Raw genomic sequence first — 20,296 nt, forward strand, 5'->3', positions numbered from 1 at the left:
AAAGAATCTCAAACATAAAATATTTTTTGATTTGTTAAACACTTTTTTGGTTACTACATGATTCCATGTGTGTTATTTCATAGTTTCGATGTCTTCACTATTATTCTACAATGTAGAAAATAGTAAAAATAAGGAAACACCCTTGAATGAGTAGGTGTCCAAAGTTCTGACTGGTACTATATATGTATATATATTTAACTCTGCATTGTTGGAAAAAGACATAAGTAAGCATTTCACTGTTAGTCTACACCTGTTATTTACGAAGCATGAGACAAATACAATTCGATTTTATTTTGATTTGGTGTGCAGTCGGTTCGGTCACCCATTCATACTGTAGCTTTAAGAAATGCATGCACGAGTTCTGCAGTATAGAACTTGTTCAGAGATGTTTGGAGGAGACCATTCGATATAGGATTATGTCTCGCGTGTACAGTTTCTCGGAATATTTCTGTTGGAAAGTGGATACTGGATAGTCCTATACATTCATCTGATCACCCCAGTACAGGTCTCCCGTTTTAGAGACAGTCAAGCAGCGACGTTTGCACTACAAGCTATGAGAGGGTGGAGAGGACAGGGCAGATGCCGCACAATGCGTGAGTCTGATGATTGTGGTGGAATCTTGCTCGGATGTAAGTATCCCTGTTCGTATAGGCTTCTGCGGCATCAACCGTATTCTGAAAAATGCAAACTGGTTGATGCTGTTCTTTCCCCGTATCATGAATATGTTATTGTTTGTTTACGAGTAGGGTAGCCAAATAGGCCTAGCAATGTGCCCTTCGTTTGTTGCACACAACAGTGTCAGTCTTTCATAGATCATATTTTGCGAAAAGGTTTGTTGACATGCTAAGCATAAAATAATGTCAACGCGTGGAGATGAATCGTTTAAAGTGCTGAAAGTCCTTGATTACGGTTGGGTGATGTCATTTTTCTACGTTGCAGTGGATACTGATGCCAATTGCACTGCACCAAAATCATAAATATTATCTAAGCATTTTCAGAGATGATTACTTTATATTTAATTATACAACTACTTAATTCTAAAGACTATAACATAGATGAGAAACTGAAATTGATTTACTACAGACATAGAAAGTGTAACATATAACCTAATGCATCACCTGCAAAATATTCATATTATAACCATAGCTTATTTTGCAACCCATAATAATATGGGTTTATATGAGAAAGTAGCTAGATGGACGCAATTTGAGAGGGACTGCAATGTGTTTCTAATCTTGTTACTGTCGTGACTACAACTACCAGAGTTCATTAGCTTCTCACCAGCAGTCCAGCCAACCCGCAACAGACGCAGTTATCACATGCACTGATAATACATTATTAGAAACAGCGCCTTTGAAGGAATTACCATGTAGGAAGTAGCCTCACAAATTTGCTTGCTTACGACTTCCATATCTATAATTTTCAGAAACACAGATTCTATTGAAAAGATACAGCTGGATTACAAGATCATGAAACGAATGTCTTGGCGGGATACAAGTGAGTGGCCGTTTTACTGAATAGCTGATAACTGAGCACCGCAGTGATACATTGTAGCCTTAGCGGGGGACCCATTGAGGGGGAATGGCTAAATGAAGCTTCTTACAACCGCAACATTGGCTAACTGTACGTATCCTATGGAATGTAAACCAATAACAATAAATATACATTAGATAAGTGACTCGAGTGAAAACGTTGTGAGGTGTATTGTGAGAAAATAACGGTCCTGTTTATTTGTATGACAGTCTTTTCCCGGGTGGAGTTTCCCAACGCTCAGTGCAGAAGATAGAAAGAAGTCCAATGAATGTGTACGCGGGGACATAGCACGAAAAAGGCGTAGAAGTGATGGCAAACTGTCGAGACCCATGGTAAGTTCGATGTTTACACATTTCAAATTTAAACATGGGGGCTGAAGTAGGCCTAATCATCAACATCCCCAATCAAACGTTATGTCAACTGCTGTTAAACTATGTTGAGGTGTTAACTCACCATTATTCTCTCTATCACCAATTAGTTATACATTGCAGTATTCAGCACCTGTCTTGACACCCTGGAATCAGATGTCACAATCATTTATAAAATAAAGGCCTAATCACCTATAAAATAAAGGCCTAATCACCTATAAAATAAAGGCCTAATCACCTATAAAATAAAGGCCTAATGTAATTTCTGAAGTGTCTATAGAAGACGCATTGCCATTATAGTGAACCTTTGTCTAGAACATGTTCCATCCATCTCCCTGTTGAATGCCCCACCCATTTTTTTGTAGAAATATGGACATTGCAGAGATGGCAGCTTGATTCAAGTGGTTTGCAGAATAGGCAAAGCTATTACCCTTTATTGCTGCCTGCACAATCAATATTTGTTGCATAAGTAAATATATGCATACAGATCTCTGTATTTAGTTACTCAGACAGAGCCTAAATAGAGCTATAAACAGTGTTATTGCTACACTAGAAGATATTACTGTCAGGATCTAGCTATTCTCTTTCGGGAAAGTGCTGATATTTGTACTTGAGTGCACATGGCCTATGTCCATATTGCCTTTCACCATCTTTAACCTTTTGGGATTGGTGGTCATTTTTCTGACAGTATTTCTCAGATGCAGAGGAGAAAACACAAGAAACACAAGCAATATTGAAACGTTAGATAACAAATGGATGTGACTTAGGTTATATACTCAGGTTTCTCTTTAATCAATACAAACTGCAAGCAAGCATTGCTGACCCCATTGTTCCCTGTGTTTAAGTGCTACCAGTATTCTGTGCTCTTTACATATCAATAGAAGAGCCATCTGGTCTTGTGAACTCAGGATGACCAAGGAAACATGTACACTACAATTATACACAAATTTAAATTTGTGATGGAATCAGTGCACTACTTGAATAATATCATCCCTGAACATCACCATGTAAGCTTGACGTTGCTTTATGCCTGTGACCTACCAAATGAAGAATGCCGTCTATGATTTACTGTGCCATTCTTTCCAGGACAAAGAAATAACTAATACATGGATTTTTTTGTGTATATTCTAGGTTGCCATGGGTGACAGTCCGTCATGAGTATATTGGCCAGAGGGCCTACCAGGTCCCTCATTCTGCAGCTGTTAGGGACATCAAGCAACTCATCTATGAAGAAAGCGACCTGCCTGTCATCGAGCAGCAGCTGGTTCACAATGGGAAAGTGGTAGGTAAAAAAGCTATTTTACAAATTGTAGCTATTTTCACTACTGAAATGACCGAAAATGTAGTTTGGCATAGTTTGACTACAGTAGATTAAATGCTTGACATGAGAGCACAATGGTAAAATTCATTGACAAGAGACAATCCCTTGTCTGTACATACATCCTGTGTGAGACACTATTGTTTAATCTCGTCTGCTTCTCATACTCCTCCATTGTTTGTTGTTGTGTGATGTATTTAAAAGGTCTTTAATAGAGTAAGTTAAAGTGCTCCATCCTGAGGGTGCGTTTGTAAATTCACTCTGGCTATCTACTCCGATTTCAGAGCATTCTTGTCTGGGTGTACCAGAACGCAGAATAATTGAATAATTTACGAACGCTCAACACCCGTTGAATATGACTGGTGTCGGTAAAAAACGTAATTAAATTAGTTACATGCTAACCAGACCACTTACACGCGTGCATCCGTGCGCCATCGCGTGCATGTTGATTTTGCCCACCCACACCAGACGCGGTCAGGACATGCAATGTATAAATATGCATGCATGTATAAATATCAAAACAAACTCTGAACCAACTATATTAATTTGAGGACAGGTCGAAAAGCATTAAACATTTCTGGCAATTTAGCTAGCTAGCTTCTTCTTCTTTGGCAACCAACTTTAAGGTGCATTACCACCACCAACTACTCTGGAGTGTGGACCTCAGTTAATTTTTCAATCACCCGGTATATGCTCCTAAAAACCAAATATGGGAGAAGAGGGACTTGCAGTGCGACAAGCGTCACAAATATAACCAAGTTCTATTTTAGCGCCTGGCTATTTTTTTATTTTACCTTTATTTAACTAGGCAAGTCAGTTAAGAACAAATTCTTATTTTCAAAGACGGCTTAGGAACAGTGGGTTAACTGCCTGTTCAGGGGCAGAACGACAGATTTGTACCTTGTCAGCTCGGGGGTTTTGAACTTGCAACCTTCCGGTTACTAGTCCAACACTCTAACCACTAGGCTACGCTGCCGCCCCATGCAGATGCTCGCGAGCAATGTGGGTCCATTGATTAAATAACATATATGTGTCAATTATTTTGCAAAGCTCACACACTCGATGCGAGCGGTGTGGTCAGCATGTTACAGTCACCAACGTTCTAGATAACATGAAAATAGTCTAACCAGCTCTGTAGGGAAAGTAAAATGGTCAGAGGGAGATGTTTTCTCATTTATGTCTGGAATGAGCTAGCAAGCTAGCTAACTTTAGCCAGTTAGCTTGGGTGCTTGACTGCCGTTGTGAGTGTGAGGGCAGAACGCTTGGATCAACCCCACTCCTTGGACAGAGCATCCAGTGTGCGGTCTGAATGCTCCGAGAGCGAAAAGCTTACGAATGGACAATCTGACAACGCTCTGAAATTATGAAAGCCCAAAGCGCACTCCTGCACTCCAAAGTGAATTCCCGAACACACCCAACGTCAATGTAGGCTACATAAGTGCTGGTTAGATTGTCAGAAAATATGTGTTCTACTAGTAAGCAACATTGGCCACTTTGTTTGACTACATAACAACAAAAACATCCAGAAATGTAGGGATTTAGGGAATGTATCACAGCCAGTGTTGCTGATTAAATACCCATTGTGTTTCCAGGGCAGGATTAGAACTCATGACATTCCATGTTTTGTTTTTAGTGTTGATATCTTTGTGCAGTCAAGCCTGTCTCTTTCCAACATGTCCTTATTCAATATTGGAACATGTTAATACCATCTTCATTATATCACATTCTGTGCATTGACCTGGTCAAATTTCCCCTTACTATAGTGGCTGAGGGAATAACATGATGTATTTCCTTGATTAATATTTTCCCCAACAGATACATTTCCGAAGTATTTAATGGCTCTCCATTGCGACAACAACATTACAATGACGTAATCTTCACCATTGACAATTTCATCATTGAGTGGACTACTTTTTATTGGTTTATCACCAGTCTGATAGGACAGTGTATTGATTCAATAGTTTCAAGACCCTTTGGTTTTTATCTCTTGATAGAATTCCAGTCATTGTGATCAAGAGTGCCTTTGATTACAGACACAGTTATTTTTCATGTTTTGCTAAAGTAGGCTCTATGTGATGTAGCCTGTGACGTATTCTCTAATATGAGATTAAGGCGAACTAATTTATTCAGGTATGTACATTCACATATATGATCAGTGAAGCTTGATGACAGGTCTCACCTATTGCTAAACTAGGCAACTATACTGAACAAGAATTTTAACGCAACATGTAAAGTGTTGGTCCCATGTTTCATGAGCTGAAATAAAACATCCCATAAATGTTCCAAAAAGCTTATTTCTCTAAAATGTTATGCACAAATTTGTTTACATCCCTGTTAGGGAGCATTTCTCCTTTGCCAGGTGTGGCAAATCAATAAGCAAATTAAACAGCATGATCATTACACAGGTGTACCTTGTGCTGGGGACAAGGCCACTCTAAAATGTGCAGTCTAATACACGCATTCAGTCAGGAAAGCAAAGGCCAGCTTCTTCAGGCAGAAATTTGCATCCTGTAGCTCTAACTCCAAAAAGTTCTGGGACAAAATCAATTCTGGCCTATTGTTTATGGCCTATAGAACAAACATTTAAGAGATCAGATTTTTTGTTTATTAATACTTTGCTACAATGACACAGTTATCTACCCACCTCATTCTTTTATTTTAGCATGTGCACGTAGTAAGTACACCATCATGCTTTCGGGATATGTGTCTTTTCAGATTCCACAATGATTCTTTAGTTGTGGACACTACATCACTGCACTACCTCTCTTACGCTTGGTCCTCATCTTTGTAAGTCACTGTGAGTTTAATCAGTTTCTTTCTGAAAATATTTAGTGAACTCCATGACAGTAGCTAAAGCAAGGGGCTATAGCAGCACACAAGTAGACTACAAATGCATGCAGGGCCGGGCATGCCCTGAGCTCGTGAAGTGAGCGCTACTGAAGCGAAATTGGAGCGTAGGCGAGAAGACCTATGCTTCAGTCTTTGGGAATTTTGCTCTGCGCTCCAGTCAAATTGGGCACACTCCGCTCCAGCTCCACTCCACTCTGCTCACATACTCTGGTCTGGGGATGGTTGCTGAGGAGTATTTCTGTCTGTTTAAAGCCCTTTTGTGGGGAAAAACTAATTCTGATTGGCTGTGCCCTTGCCCAGTCATGTGAAATCCATAGATTAGGGCCTAATTAAGTTATTTCAATTGACTGATTTCCTTATATGAACTATAACTCAGTAAAATCTTTCAAATTGTTGCATGTTGCGTTTATGTTTATGTTCAGTAAGTCCTAGGCCTACTGGTAGGCCTACTGCTAAGAGCAGGAGGCCTACCAGGAATCAGGAATCATTTCAGGTATTCACACTCCATGAGACCACCACAGTTCAGGATTAAGGTTTGGGATTAGACAACTGAGTGTTTGCTGCTACAGATTGTTCACCATGCGCGGGTCTTGGTGGCTATGTGCATTATGGGATAGAGTTTTATCTCCCGTTCTTTCATGGAAAGCCCTCCTGTGTGCCTAGCTCATATTAATAGGAAGCATGACTGCGCAGACAACTTTCTTTGTCACTTATGCTCTTATCATGTTACACATTACATTTTGTAGCTAATCATAACTTTGATCAACATTTACATGATCTGTAGTAGGTACATGTTTACAGTTTTAGCATTGTATTCTATGTTGTGTTGCAAAACGTGGGTTGTTATGTATGCCATGATTAACATGATTGCAGGACCCACTGTTTAGCTGAGCCTTTACTGACTGAAGGAAAGGAGCAGGTGGATCCCTGCCGTCAGCCCCTCTGATGTCACCCTCAGAAATTAGCCACAGTCCACACCCACAAACTATCCTAGATCAGCTGCAATACCCACAGGGAGCCCTCTCTCTGCCCAGTCTAACAGAGTTGAGAAGGGTATCTGACTGACTTTTATGCAAGTTGAGATCTAATTTATTTGATTTGATTATGAACACAGCTATCTATCTGAAGGGTTGGCTCTGTCCCAGCGTCCATACTTAGCTTGGTAATGTCTTACTTAAGGGTGTAACAAGTTTAGACTTAGTCTCCATATTCTTCAGTGTGCCTCTGAGAGTCAGCTGACTCTGAAAAAATCATTAACTAAGATGGTTAAGTAACCATCTGAAGGAGAAAAAAAACACTGAATGTCAACTGTAAATTGAAAACATTAAAGTTCTTTGGAGAATTAGGGGCTTTGAAGCTTTTCAAGCTCAGAGGTAGGACATGGCACCACTACCAGTATCGTATTAGTAGGCCTATTATGGTCAGTCAGAATATACTACGATTCATGCCTGCTTCAATCAGATTGAAAGCCCTGCCTTCTCTTTCAACCTTTTACACCATTTTTTGCTATTATTATACACATCTCATTGGCTCAACAATGGGGCCATTCATTGGCAGGTTAAGACCAACAACCTTAATGCACTCTCACTCACAAGATTACATGGAAAGTTCATTTAGGCCTAGCCTAGTACCTTACCTGTGTTGAATTTAGTTGCTGAGTGAGATCTTGTGATTGCACTTGATCAAATCAAAATGTATTTGTCACATGAGCCAAATACAACAACCTTACTGTGAAATGCTTACTTACAAGCCCTTAAAGCCTTAACCAACAATGCAGTTTTAAGAAAAATATAAAAGAGAAATAACGAGGCTATATATAGGGGGTACCGGTACAGAGTCAATATGCCGGGGTACAGGTTAGTTGAGGTAATTGAGGTAATATGCACATGTAGGTAGGGTAAAGTGACTATGCATAGATAATAAACAGTGAGTAGCAGCAGCGTAAAAATAAAGAAGCTTTGTGGGCACTATGGTGTTGAACTCTGAACTGTAGTCAATGAACAGCATTCTCACATAGGTGTTCCTTTTGTCCAGGTGGGAAAGGGCCGTGTTGAATACAATGGAGATCAGTCGTCATCTGTGGATCTGTTGGGGCGGTATGCAAATTGGAGTGGGTCTAGGGTTTCTGGGATGATGGTGTTGATGTGAGCCATGACCAGACTTTCAAAGCTCTTCATGGTTACAGACGTGAGTGCTACGGGTCAGTAGTCATTTAGGCAGGTTACCTTGGTGTTCTTGGGGACAGGGACTATGGTGGTCTGCTTGAAACATGTAGGTATTACAGACTCAGCCAGGAACAGGTTGAAAATATTAGTGAAGACACTTGCCATTTGGTCAGTGCATGCTCCGAGCACATGTCCGGATAATCCGTCTGGCCCTGAGGCCTTGTGAATGTTGACCTGTTTAAAGGTCTTACTCACAACAGCTACAGCGAGCGTGATCACACAGTCGTCAGGAACAGCTGATGCTCTCGTGCATGCTTCAGTGTTGCTTGCCTCGAAGCGCGCATAGAAGTCGTTTAGCTCGTCTGGTAGGCTTGTGTCACTGGGCAGCCCGTGGCTTGGCTTGGCTTTGTAGTTCATAATAGTTTACAAGCCCTGCCACATCTGACGAGTGTTGGAGCTGGTGTAGTAGGATTCAATCTCAGTCCTGTATTTACGCTTTGCCTGTTTGGTTGGTTCATCTGAGGGCATAGCGGGATTTCTTATAAGCGTCCGGATTGGACGTATGGACATACATTTGTCTTATTTTATTGAGTTTGTCCACAAGGCCTATGTTTTGTCCATTTGCAATATATGATCATATATGTGTTCGGCTTCTGAACACAAAAATCAGTGAACCATGACCAAATGGCATAAAAATGTCCAAATGGAATATATAAGTATTGAAGGTACCAAATCAGGATGTTATATCCATTTGCCATATATGATCATAGGAAATCGGCTTCCAAACCCAAAAGTCAGTGAACCATGTCCAAATGGCATTATAAATCTCCAAATGTCGTATATACTGACCAAATGATATATATCACTATGTTAAGCCCTGAATCAACCGAGAAGGTCTATTTGTCATGTTTGATCATAGGAAGTAAGAATTTCTCATTAATGTTGATTCAGCATGTCCATTGCGTAATGGAAGTCCATATGGATATACATTGGCAATGGACACTGTCAACTTGCAGAAGAGCATGTTCACACTGACAGTATAGCATATGTGTGATGGACACTGTCCAATCGCTCGTTGATGTTGATTTCAGCCTGTCCAGTTGGTGATGGAAAATCCCGGTTTAAATAGATTGCAAATGGACAGTTTACATTTGTCCATTTCCAATGTCTTACAATGGGCATTTACCATCACGAATTGGACATGGTCTAATATACTGCAGAAATGCCTTATTGACTGGTTCGTTGAACTCGGAATGGACGAGCAGTGATAGTGGTTCCTTTCCATTGCTCGTTGGCGCAATGAGAGAGAAGTGGGACTGTCGTTTTTTTAAAAACATCCCCCTGACGCCATTTGAACTCGGGATGGCCGAGCAGTGATAGTGGTTCCTCTCCATCGCTCGTTGGTGTTGATTTCAGTCTCCATTGTCTCCATGTCCATTTGATGATGGAAAATCCCTCATTAAATACATTGGAAATGTACACTGTCCATTTGTCATATAAAATGTACAATGCCAATATATTATACGGCCATCAAGTCAGCCATCAGTCAATAAGATAACTTACTTTGTTCAACTCTTTTAGAAGCCAACTATCACATATTTCAGAGCTGGCCCACAATTCATAGCGCCTTCTGTTAAAACCATAAAAAAACATAGTTACATTCAAGCTGCGGATCCTGTTCTGACATTATGTGTAGGCCTAGCTGAGGGACCCCGGATCCCGAGTTTTGGGTCGATAGGTTATTCAGAGCCCGAGTAGTGACCTTAATTAGTGCTGAAAATTCACTTTGTCCGGGCATTGCTACAGGTTCCCTGAAAGAGCTATCGGACAGAAACTTTAGAGTCCAAAGGCTGTCTTGTGATTCTGGGACTTTTTTAAGTGACGTAAATTTTGCGACGTTAAAAATGAATTGAAGTTAGTGCAAATGGACAAGGCTGTTTCTCGGCATGAGAACTTTTTAGAGCCACATAACTCACAGTGCACTACAAACTGAATCCATAGAACAGGTTTATAAAGTTTCAGAGCTCTAGGTCTGACGGTTCTTTGATGGTTCGAACGCAGTTAACTATTGCAGGCTGCAGGCTGTAGGCTGTGTCAGTAAGCCCCACACTGTGTCACTCCACAATGACCGTGTGGGTGGGTGAGTACAGAAAATCACATAGAGCACCTGAAACCCGTCTTAACGAAATTCGCCTTAACTGGATCTGTAACTTTTTGGAAAAAAACACATTTGTTTAGCCATCACTAAACGGACGTTGTATGATTTCTCGTCAATTACAATAGATAAATGTCTGGTTCTTTTTTTCCTTACACTGTAGGTTTATGTACTTTAATGTGAAGTGGTCAAATTAGCGCTGTATTACCGTTTTTCACCTTTAATCCTAGAAAATGGGCATTAACTCAGAGCGTTGCGGCTTCGACACCATTTTGTTTCTGGGCTAAAAGTACATTTGGCCAAACCTGTGCTCACCAAGTTTCATCTTTGAAGTCTTTTCCATTTACAAGAAACGTCCGTGTCCGTTTGGTGATGTTTTGTCAATTTGCAATAAGCAGCCAGTCACCATCTGGTGGAATCAGCCTATAATAATAACACCTGCGGACGTCTAGTAAGGGACCGTACATTTGAAATATGGAGATCCTCATCAACCATACGGGAAATGCCACTCATGCCCCTTATGCAGGTGAGCAAAACCTTGAGACTTCCTTAATATTTGTTTTTGCACACCAGCTGTTATTGACAAATAGACACAGAACGTGCATCAGCAAGACTGAACAGATGCCTCCGGTAAGACGAGGGGTAGCAGTCTGTGTCTCGTTAAAGAAAAAAATCTTTGTTTGAGGTGAGTAAACGCTGTTCTGATATCCAGAAACTGTTTTTGGTCATAAAAGACGGTGACAAAAACATTGTGTACAAAATAAGTTACAACAACGTGAAAAAACACAAAATAGCACAATTGGTTAGGGGCCTGTAAAACGGCAGCCATTTCCTCCGGCGCCATCCTCATTCATTTCAACTATTAGACTAATCGTTTACATATCAGTAACAATATTGTACAAACCATGCCCAGCAAGAAAAAGTGACAATCGGTATTAGCCAGTCAGTTACAGTATGTGAGTAGTCAGACGGCCTCTGTGATGAGAGGTTTGGTTTGCAGAGCAGGGCTCGTCGTGCTGGACTGCTTGTTCATGTACCAGAAGTGCTGAGCGAAGCAAGTGACGCTGCAGATGAGGGTTTTCACCTTGGAGAGCGAGAGATAATGGTCTTAGTGTAAGCCTACCTGCCTGCTGCTGGTGCACGTCCAGCCTGCTCTGTTCAGTATCGATCCTGTTAGGTGCAGAGGGGGATTGTGTATCACACTAACACCTGTACAATAACGCCACCCCAAGATTTTACCTGGTTGACAGTCAAATGTACTTCATTATGCTGTGAAGATTGTTCAATTTAATGGTCTTGTGCATTATGATCATAGGCTGCCTATATGGCAGCGAATAAATAAATGTGATCTGATGTGCAATTCAAGATATTTGTCAGGTTATTAATCATTTGAAGCATTCATATTTAGGGTTTTGCATACAAGATGTTAATTACAGGTCCAGTGCAGTTACTAAAGCTTAAGGACAAGCATATTGTATAGTACTCATGGTGTGTTCTGTCTCCCCTAACTTCAGCTGGATGACAAAGTACAGATTGGGACCCTGGTGCCCATGGGAAGCCTTGAAGTATGCATGACACTGGAGGGAAGGGGCCTGAAAGGGGGAGGTAAGATAATAGATTACTGGAAACAGTTCTGGGATGAATCCATTCTTACTTTTCACATAGGTGTTCATAATCCTTTAGTTTAGTTCTTCATGGGTAGTATATGTTTCACGTAACATTCTATTTCACTGCTATTTTTACAGGGAGATTTGGACAGACGACACCACCATTGGTCGAGTTTTTGAAAGATATTCTAAGAAGGTATCCTGAAGGTGGACAGATTCTGAAAGTAAGTACAATGTATTAATGTTGTCTGGCTTTAACTTACTGTAAGAGTCCATAGTAGCCAAACACATGGACTCATTGATGGTGATGATGAACAACCATGCCTAGTAGTATGACATCCAGGCAAAGGTGATTATACTCTTGAGAGGAAAACACATTGGTTTGGTTCCGAAAATAGGCCTGACACTCACTCTCACTGTTAAGGCAATGGAAGCTCATTACCTAGCGACGTTCCACTCATTTCACACTGCCCTGGAAGATGCAATACCTCTGGGGGAAGGAAAGGCTCCTAAAGTTTGAACCTTTCCGTGAAGATGATGGTTCAGAAGCTCTGTGACTATGGAATAGTGTGATAATGCACTGATATCGACATGCACAAAACCCTGTATGCACATAACATCTTTCTTTATATCAGTATGTATCATATGTATTTATGTATGTACAGTATGTATGTATCTTAATGTCACAAAACAAAGCCCTGAACCTTTATATTGTTTTAAAAGATCTCAATGTTTTTCTCTGCAGGAGCTGATACAGAATGCTGAGGATGCTGGAGCCACAGAGGTTAAGTTTTTGTATGATGAGACAGAGTATGGAGTGGAGTCACTTTGGTCACATGACATGGCTCAGTATCAAGGTAGGTTTTTATTAATTCTCACAGATTATTCAGTTGACCAGATATAGGGACATTTTTGTTTTCAGTAAGAAAAGTCGCAGAGTAGTGAGATGGTTTTGTTGGTTTTTCCATAGCAGCAGCAAACAACTAAAAACTGTCATCAAGATTATGATCTTATTTGGATGATCTTATTTCTTGTTTTGGTTTTAGGAACGGCCTTGTATGTGTACAATGATGCGGTGTTCACGGCTGAAGATTGGAATGGAATTCAGGAGATAGCAAGGAGCAGAAAGAGAGAGGATCCTTTGAAAGTTGGAAGATTTGGTATTGGGTTCAACTCTGTGTACCACATAACAGGTGAGGCTTTTATTGAAATATTATTTTACCTGCAAATGAGTAAGGTGATTATTCAGTATTATGTTTGATAAATCCTTCAATGTGCAAATTTTTTAAGTTACCTTTAATCAATAAATAAATACATTTAGTTTGAATGTTTGTTTCAGATGTCCCCAGTATATTTAGTGGAGAACAGATTGGCATGCTGGACCCTCACCAGACGCTGTTTGGTGCCCATGAGTCTGGGCAGTGTTGGAACCTGAAGACAGATATGAAGGAGATCACAGAGCTCACCGATCAGTTTGCGCCCTTCATCGGCTTATTTGGAAACTCCGGTAAACCCATCGAGGACGGCAGTTTTTCTGGAACTATGTTCCGCTTCCCCCTCCGCATTAAACCCTCCCAGCTGAGCGCCAACATCTACAACAAAGAGAAGGTGCTGGAGCTTTTCGAGTCTTTCAAAGCCGACGCTGACACGGTGCTTCTCTTCCTCAAGAGCGTTCAGAAGGTCTCCCTGCATGTGCGTGAGTCAGACGGTACAGAACGCATGCTTTTCCAGGTGACAGCAGGAGAGAACCCAGAAGACAAGCTAGAGCGTCCTAACTCTCTAAAGACCCTGGGACTGGCCACAGACAGCTACAGCAACGGAGTGCCCAGCAGTACTGTCATGTGCGCCACCTACCAGGTCAACATCGAGACCCAGGACGAGACAGCCAAGGAGATCCAGAGGACCAGCTGGCTTGTGTGTAATGGAGTGGGGGGCCGGGGCTTGTGCAGTGACCTGGACTCCCTGGCAGATGACCTGAAGTTCATCCCCACCATCGGCATCGCCCTGCCTCTCACCCGCATCGACGAGGACAAGGGTGCCACGTCTTGTTTCTTGGGGCGAGCCTTCTGCTTCCTGCCTCTCCCCCCTGGAGAGGAGAGCCTGACGGGGCTGCCGGTCCATGTCAGTGGCTTCTTTGGCCTCACAGACAATCGCAGAAGCATCAAATGGCGGGAGGTGGACCAGTGGAGGGACCCTGCAGCGCTCTGGAACGAACTCCTCATCGTCACCATCATCCCCAGGGCCTACTTCACCCTCATCATGGAGGCCATCAAGAGGATCCAAACCAAGAAGGACCAAGACTTCCCCCTCTTCCCTAGAGGTACTTACGGGGCCTGGCCAGACCTCAACCGGATCAGGCCTCGCTGGAAGCCCATACTGGAGCCTCTGTTTCATGACTTGCTACAGCAGCAGGTCATCTACTCTCTCACTAACAGCTGGATCCAGGTGGACGAGGCTGTGTTTTCAGAGCTGGACATGGACGTGGACATCACAGAGACAGTAATCAGCTACCTCCAAAGCTCAGGGATGCAGGTGGCCAGGGTGCCTGCCGCTGTAGACGCGGTCCTGGACACATACGTAATGGGGCCTGCCTCTGTGAAGAAGGTGACCCCTCATCTGGTGCGGCAGGTGATCAGGAAGGCCAAACATAAAGGGACCTCTCAGGAGAAGCTGCTTCTGCTGGAGTTTGTCCTCAGCGACAAAGGTTACAGCGACCTCATTGGACTAGAGCTGCTGCCTTTGCAAGATGAGACATTTGCAGCGTTCTCCTCCTCTGTCAGTGATAAGGATGCAATTTACATTGCTTCGGAAGAATACCCCAGGTACAGAATTTCTCTATGCCTTAGCAAAACCACAAAAAAAAACACATTTGAATGCAAGTATTGTTGACTATCAGCAATATGCTAGATTGCAGCCTGTGAGCTAATATATAAAAGTGTGTACTCTCTCTTTGTTTTGTGTTAAGGTCTCTTTACCCTGGACTGGAGGGACGATTCATACTGGAGGGCATTAAACCATCAGTTATGAGCAGCCTGAAGGATGCAGCCAAAAGCAGAGGTAAATCCCCCACTCACATGTCTGGGGTGTGTCAGTCATCGGAGGATCCCACCTTAATCCTAATATTAGATTTGGACACCAACATTAATTCTAGGAAATAGAATCGATGAATCTAGAAGACATGCAGTCTAAACTGTAGTTCAACATACATTAGATTAAAATTGTTACACGGTAGCTTCACTGCCTTCACTGCCTAGTTCACCCTGTGTTCTTTGAGGGATGTGTAAGGTTCGTAGCCAGGTAGTAATAACTCCTGGTCACCCCATTCCCCTGCTGCCCCCGGGGGACATTAAACCTGGTGCACTGCTGATAGATAATTTATGACTGCTAAGTGCGTGTGTGAGCTGGCAGATGGGGGTGACTCACATTCCATTCACTGCTATCAGATCCTGGACATGCTTGCTCCCATACCCAACCAGGAGTGTGCCAAAAGGGCCTGGAGCCAGTCAGGGGGAATATGCAGATTTGTCAATTAAAGCCCTTTGCTGCACGGTCCAGAGAACATAACGTGTCCACATCCTGAGCGCCACATAACAAATAAATTCAGAATCAAACATCGTTTTCACAGTGTGTGTAATCTGGACATAATATAGCATTGAAGTCTTCTTCATGTTGAGCTAGGAGTTCTCTGTGAAACAGTAGAAATGTCTAGCCAGGGCAGAGAGGTACACTCCATCATTCTGACTGCTAGTGGTAGCTAGATTGAAGGAGTGAGGCAATAATATGCTGCTCTAACTGTATCCAGTATATTTCTGTAAATAGACATGGATTCATTTGGAGTACTGCCTTTCAGAAAAATACTGCAATCCTGAATAATATTTATCATTTTAATTTTACGAGTTGACAGAATTCCAACTGTCTACTTTACTCAAAGCCTAAGTAATTTTCCTTACACCTCTCTGGCTCTCTGCTGGTCTGTCATTGCCACCTCATAGCTAGGACACAGCCTTGGGTGCTGCTACATGCATCAGAGATTGAAGTATCCTCATTACACTTCATTAAGTGGGTCACATAGAAGGTCCTCTCACACAATAGACCCTTCACACGTAGCCATTGAGAACGACATCTGTATGATCCTCAGCTAGAGACACTAGAATTCCCCTACCTCGGCGGTGTTATATGATCACTGCCCTACAGTGGCTGTTACAGGCATTGACTGTCTGCCACTGTAGCCACCCATGTGTGATCTGGGGACTCATCCTCAGAATCACCCCCTTGTCCTCACATTCTCTTGGCAGGTTGATTGTATCCTCTGCTATCAATGCAAGCTAGTATATCAAAGTAAAATCCATTACAGTTACATTTTAAAATAACATTTATACAACTATAATGACATCATTTAATTTTTGGGAATTGGAGGATGTAGTTATCAACGTGCTAACCTAAATGTCTAAAACATGTAATTTAAATGTAATTGCAGTGCAACAATTTCTTTGGGGGTGTTCAGGTAGGTACTTTGACATGTGGTGTTGTGTCCTGGAATCATTTTTTACATTAACCCAAACCAATACATTGTTTTAATGGGCACTATACAAACTCTAATCTGTATCATACATTTAATGTGAATAGTAGCTAACATTGCCTCAACATTGATAAAGACTGAACCTTTGTGGAGGCGGGAGCGTTTGAAATATTATGTGCCCTTCCCTCCAATTTGAAAAACATCACATTTCATAGTGCCCATAATGTTTTTGTATTTGTTTAGCTGTGTGTGTTCCCAGAAAAGTGTGTCTCTCTGGCAGTGTGAATTCTAACATGTCACTGGAACGCACTTTGTCTTTGCTCATTGCAGGAATTTGCACAATCTTTGTGTATCAGTCATTTAGTTAGAACTCATTGTAGAATTTTATGTCAGTCTTGTGATGTGACATTGAGTCTATTAAATATTAGCTTGTTAAGTGTGTGTTGTGCTTGCCATGCTGTGCATGGTAACTTAATATAATTGTTATGTTTTGCCGTGCTTTGGATTTTTTGAGTGTTGTAGTTAATCAAATTCTATTAACTAGAAATATTTGTAATAAAATGCTTGTTGTTTGCCTAATTGAGCCCATATGGTCTTGATGCAAATGATTATACACTGCTCAAAAAAATAAAGGGAACACTTAAACAACACAATGTAACTCCAAGTCAATCACACTTCTGTGAAATCAAACTGTCCACTTAGGAAGCAACACTGATTGACAATACATTTCACATGCTGTTGTGCAAATGGAATAGACAACAGGTGGAAATTATAGGCAATTAGCAAGACACCCCCAATAAAGGAGTGGTTCTGCAGGTGGTGACCACAGACCACTTCTCAGTTCCTATGCTTCCTGGCTGATGTTTTGGTCACTTTTGAATGCTGGCGGCGCTTTCACTCTAGTGGTAGCATGAGACGGAGTCTACAACCCACACAAGTGGCTCAGGTAGTGCAGCTCATCCAGGATGGCACATCAATGTGAGCTGTGGCAAGAAGGTTTGCTGTGTCTGTCAGCGTAGTGTCCAGAGCATGGAGGCGCTACCAGGAGACAGGCCAGTACATCAGGAGACGTGGAGGAGGCCGTAGGAGGGCAACAACCCAGCAGCAGGACCGCTACCTCCGCCTTTGTGCAAGGAGGAGCAGGAGGAGCACTGCCAGAGCCCTGCAAAATGACCTCCAGCAGGCCACAAATGTGCATGTGTCTGCTCAAACGGTCAGAAACAGACTCCATGAGGGTGGTATGAGGGCCCGACGTCCACAGGTGGGGGTTGTGCTTACAGCCCAACACCGTGCAGGACGTTTGGCATTTGCCAGAGAACACCAAGATTGGCAAATTCGCCACTGGCGCCCTGTGCTCTTCACAGATGAAAGCAGGTTCACACTGAGCACATGTGACAGACGTGACAATCTGGAGACGCCGTGGAGAACATTCTGCTGCCTGCAACATCCTCCAGCATGACCGGTCTGGCGGTGGGTAAGTCATGGTGTGGGGTGGAATTTCTTTGGGGGGCTGCACAGCCCTCCATGTGCTCGCCAGAGGTAGCCTGACTGCCATTAGGTACCGAGATGACATCCTCAGACCCCTTGAGACCATATGCTGGTGCGGTTGACCCTGGGTTCCTCCTAATGCAAGACAATGCTAGACCTCATGTGGCTGGAGTGTGTCAGCAGTTCCTGCAAGAGGAAGGCATTGATGCTATGGACTGGCCCGCCCGTTCCCCAGACCTGAATCCAATTGAGCACATCTGGGACATCATGTCTCGCTCCATCCACCAACGCCACGTTGCACCACAGACTGTCCAGGAGTTGGCGGATGCTTTAGTCCAGGTCTGGGAGGAGATCCCTCAGGAGACCATCCGCCACCTCATCAGGAGCTTGCCCAGGCGTTGTAGGGAGGTCATACAGGCACGTGGAGGCCACACACATTACTGAGCCTCATTTTGACTTGTTTTAAGGACATTACGTCAAAGTTGGATCAGCCTGTAGTGTGGTTTTCCACTTTAATTTTGAGTGTCACTCCAAATCCAGACCTCCATGGGTTGATAAATTTGATTTCCATTGATATTTTTTGTGTGAATTTGTTGTCCGCACATTCAACTATGTAAGGAATAAAGTATTTAATAAGAATATTTCATTCAGATCTAGGATGTGTTATTTTAGTGTTCCCTTTTTTTGAGCAGTGTATATGATTCTTCTTGATTTTCTAATGCCCTGTCGATCCCTACTACATTCCAGGTCCAAAATGCGAATTTATCTTGTTGATACATGTGGTGTTGATGGGAATGAACCTGGGGCTGTGCAGTAAAGCTAATAAATCACCTAGAATACCTGCAGGACAAACATTGTTAAATGAAACGTTGGGCTATACAGTGCCTTGCGAAAGTATTTGGCCCCCTTGAACTTTGCGACCTTTTGCCACATTTCAGGCTTCAAACATAAAGATATAAAACTGTATTTTTTTGTGAAGAATCAACAACAAGTAGGACACAATCATGAAGTGGAACGACATTTATTGGATATTTCAAACTTTTTTAACAAATGAAAAACTGAAAAATTGGGCGTGCAAAATTATTCAGCCCCTTTACTTTCAGTGCAGCAAACTCTCTCCAGAAGTTCAGTGAGGATCTCTGAATGATCCAATGTTGACCTAAATGTCTAATGATGATAAATACAATCCACCTGTGTGTAATCAAGTCTCCGTATAAATGCACCTGCACTGTGATAGTCTCAGAGGTCCGTTAAAAGCGCTGAGAGCATCATGAAGAACAAGGAACACACCAGGCAGGTCCGAGATACTGTTGTGAAGAAGTTTAAAGCCGGATTTGGATACAAAAAGATTTCCCAAGCTTTAAACATCCCAAGGAGCACTGTGCAAGCGATAATATTGAAATGGAAGGAGTATCAGACCACTGCAAATCTACCAAGACCTGGCCGTCCCTCTAAACTTTCAGCTCATACAAGGAGAAGACTGATCAGAGATGCAGCCAAGAGGCCCATGATCACTCTGGATGAACTGCAGAGATCTACAGCTGAGGTGGGAGACTCTGTCCATAGGACAACAATCAGTCGTATATTGCACAAATCTGGCCTTTATGGAAGAGTGGCAAGAAGAAAGCCATTTCTTAAAGATATCCATAAAAAGTGTAGTTTAAAGTTTGCCACAAGCCACCTGGGAGACACACCAAACATGTGGAAGAAGGTGCTCTGGTCAGATGAAACCAAAATTGAACTTTTTGGCAACAATGCAAAACGTTATGTTTGGCGTAAAAGCAACACAGCTCATCACACTGAACACACCATCCCCACTGTCAAACATGGTGGTGGCAGCATCGTGGTTTGGGCCTGCTTTTCTTCAGCAGGGACAGGGAAGATGGTTAAAATTGATGGGAAGATGGATGGAGCCAAATACAGGACCATTCTGGAAGAATGGGGAGTCTGAAAAAGACCTGAGACTGGGACGGAGATTTGTCTTCCAACAAGACAATGATCCAATAAATAAAGCAAAATCTACAATGGAATGGTTCAAAAATAAACATATCCAGGTGTTAGAATGGCCAAGTCAAAGTCCAGACCTGAATCCAATCGAGAATCTGTGGAAAGAACTGAAAACTGCTGTTCACAAATGCTCTCCATCCAACCTCACTGAGCTCGAGCTGTTTTGCAAGGAGGAATGGGAAAAAATGTCAGTCTCTTGATGTGCAAAACTGATAGAGACATACCCCATGCGACTTACAGCTGTAATCGCAGCAAAAGGTGGCGCTACAAAGTATTAACTTAAGGG

General features: G+C 42.4%; 1 protein-coding gene across 2 annotated transcripts in view; it reads left to right on the top strand.

Moving 5' to 3' along the window:
- The first annotated feature begins 207 nt into the window (after window positions 1–207).
- Window positions 208–20,296, top strand: part of sacs (sacsin molecular chaperone) — a 35,133-nt gene continuing 15,044 nt past the window's right edge. Inside the window, exons 1-11 of one of the 2 annotated variants that reach the window (XM_090218722.1) lie at window positions 208–629; window positions 1,427–1,497; window positions 1,743–1,865; window positions 3,033–3,183; window positions 11,904–11,994; window positions 12,135–12,220; window positions 12,742–12,853; window positions 13,043–13,189; window positions 13,336–14,818; window positions 14,962–15,053; window positions 16,474–16,500. In XM_090218722.1, coding sequence (XP_090074848.1) covers window positions 1,843–1,865; window positions 3,033–3,183; window positions 11,904–11,994; window positions 12,135–12,220; window positions 12,742–12,853; window positions 13,043–13,189; window positions 13,336–14,818; window positions 14,962–15,053; window positions 16,474–16,500 — 2,212 coding nt within the window. In that variant the 5' untranslated portion in view covers window positions 208–629; window positions 1,427–1,497; window positions 1,743–1,842. The remainder of the gene's footprint in view (window positions 630–1,426; window positions 1,498–1,742; window positions 1,866–3,032; window positions 3,184–11,903; window positions 11,995–12,134; window positions 12,221–12,741; window positions 12,854–13,042; window positions 13,190–13,335; window positions 14,819–14,961; window positions 15,054–16,473; window positions 16,501–20,296) is intronic. The other variant, XM_021582782.3, reaches the window with a different exon arrangement.

The sequence above is a fragment of the Oncorhynchus mykiss genome, chromosome 24 (assembly GCF_057628025.1).
Source record: "Oncorhynchus mykiss isolate SJ-2025 chromosome 24, ASM5762802v1, whole genome shotgun sequence".
In the NCBI taxonomy this organism is placed as follows: Eukaryota; Metazoa; Chordata; class Actinopteri; order Salmoniformes; family Salmonidae; genus Oncorhynchus; species Oncorhynchus mykiss.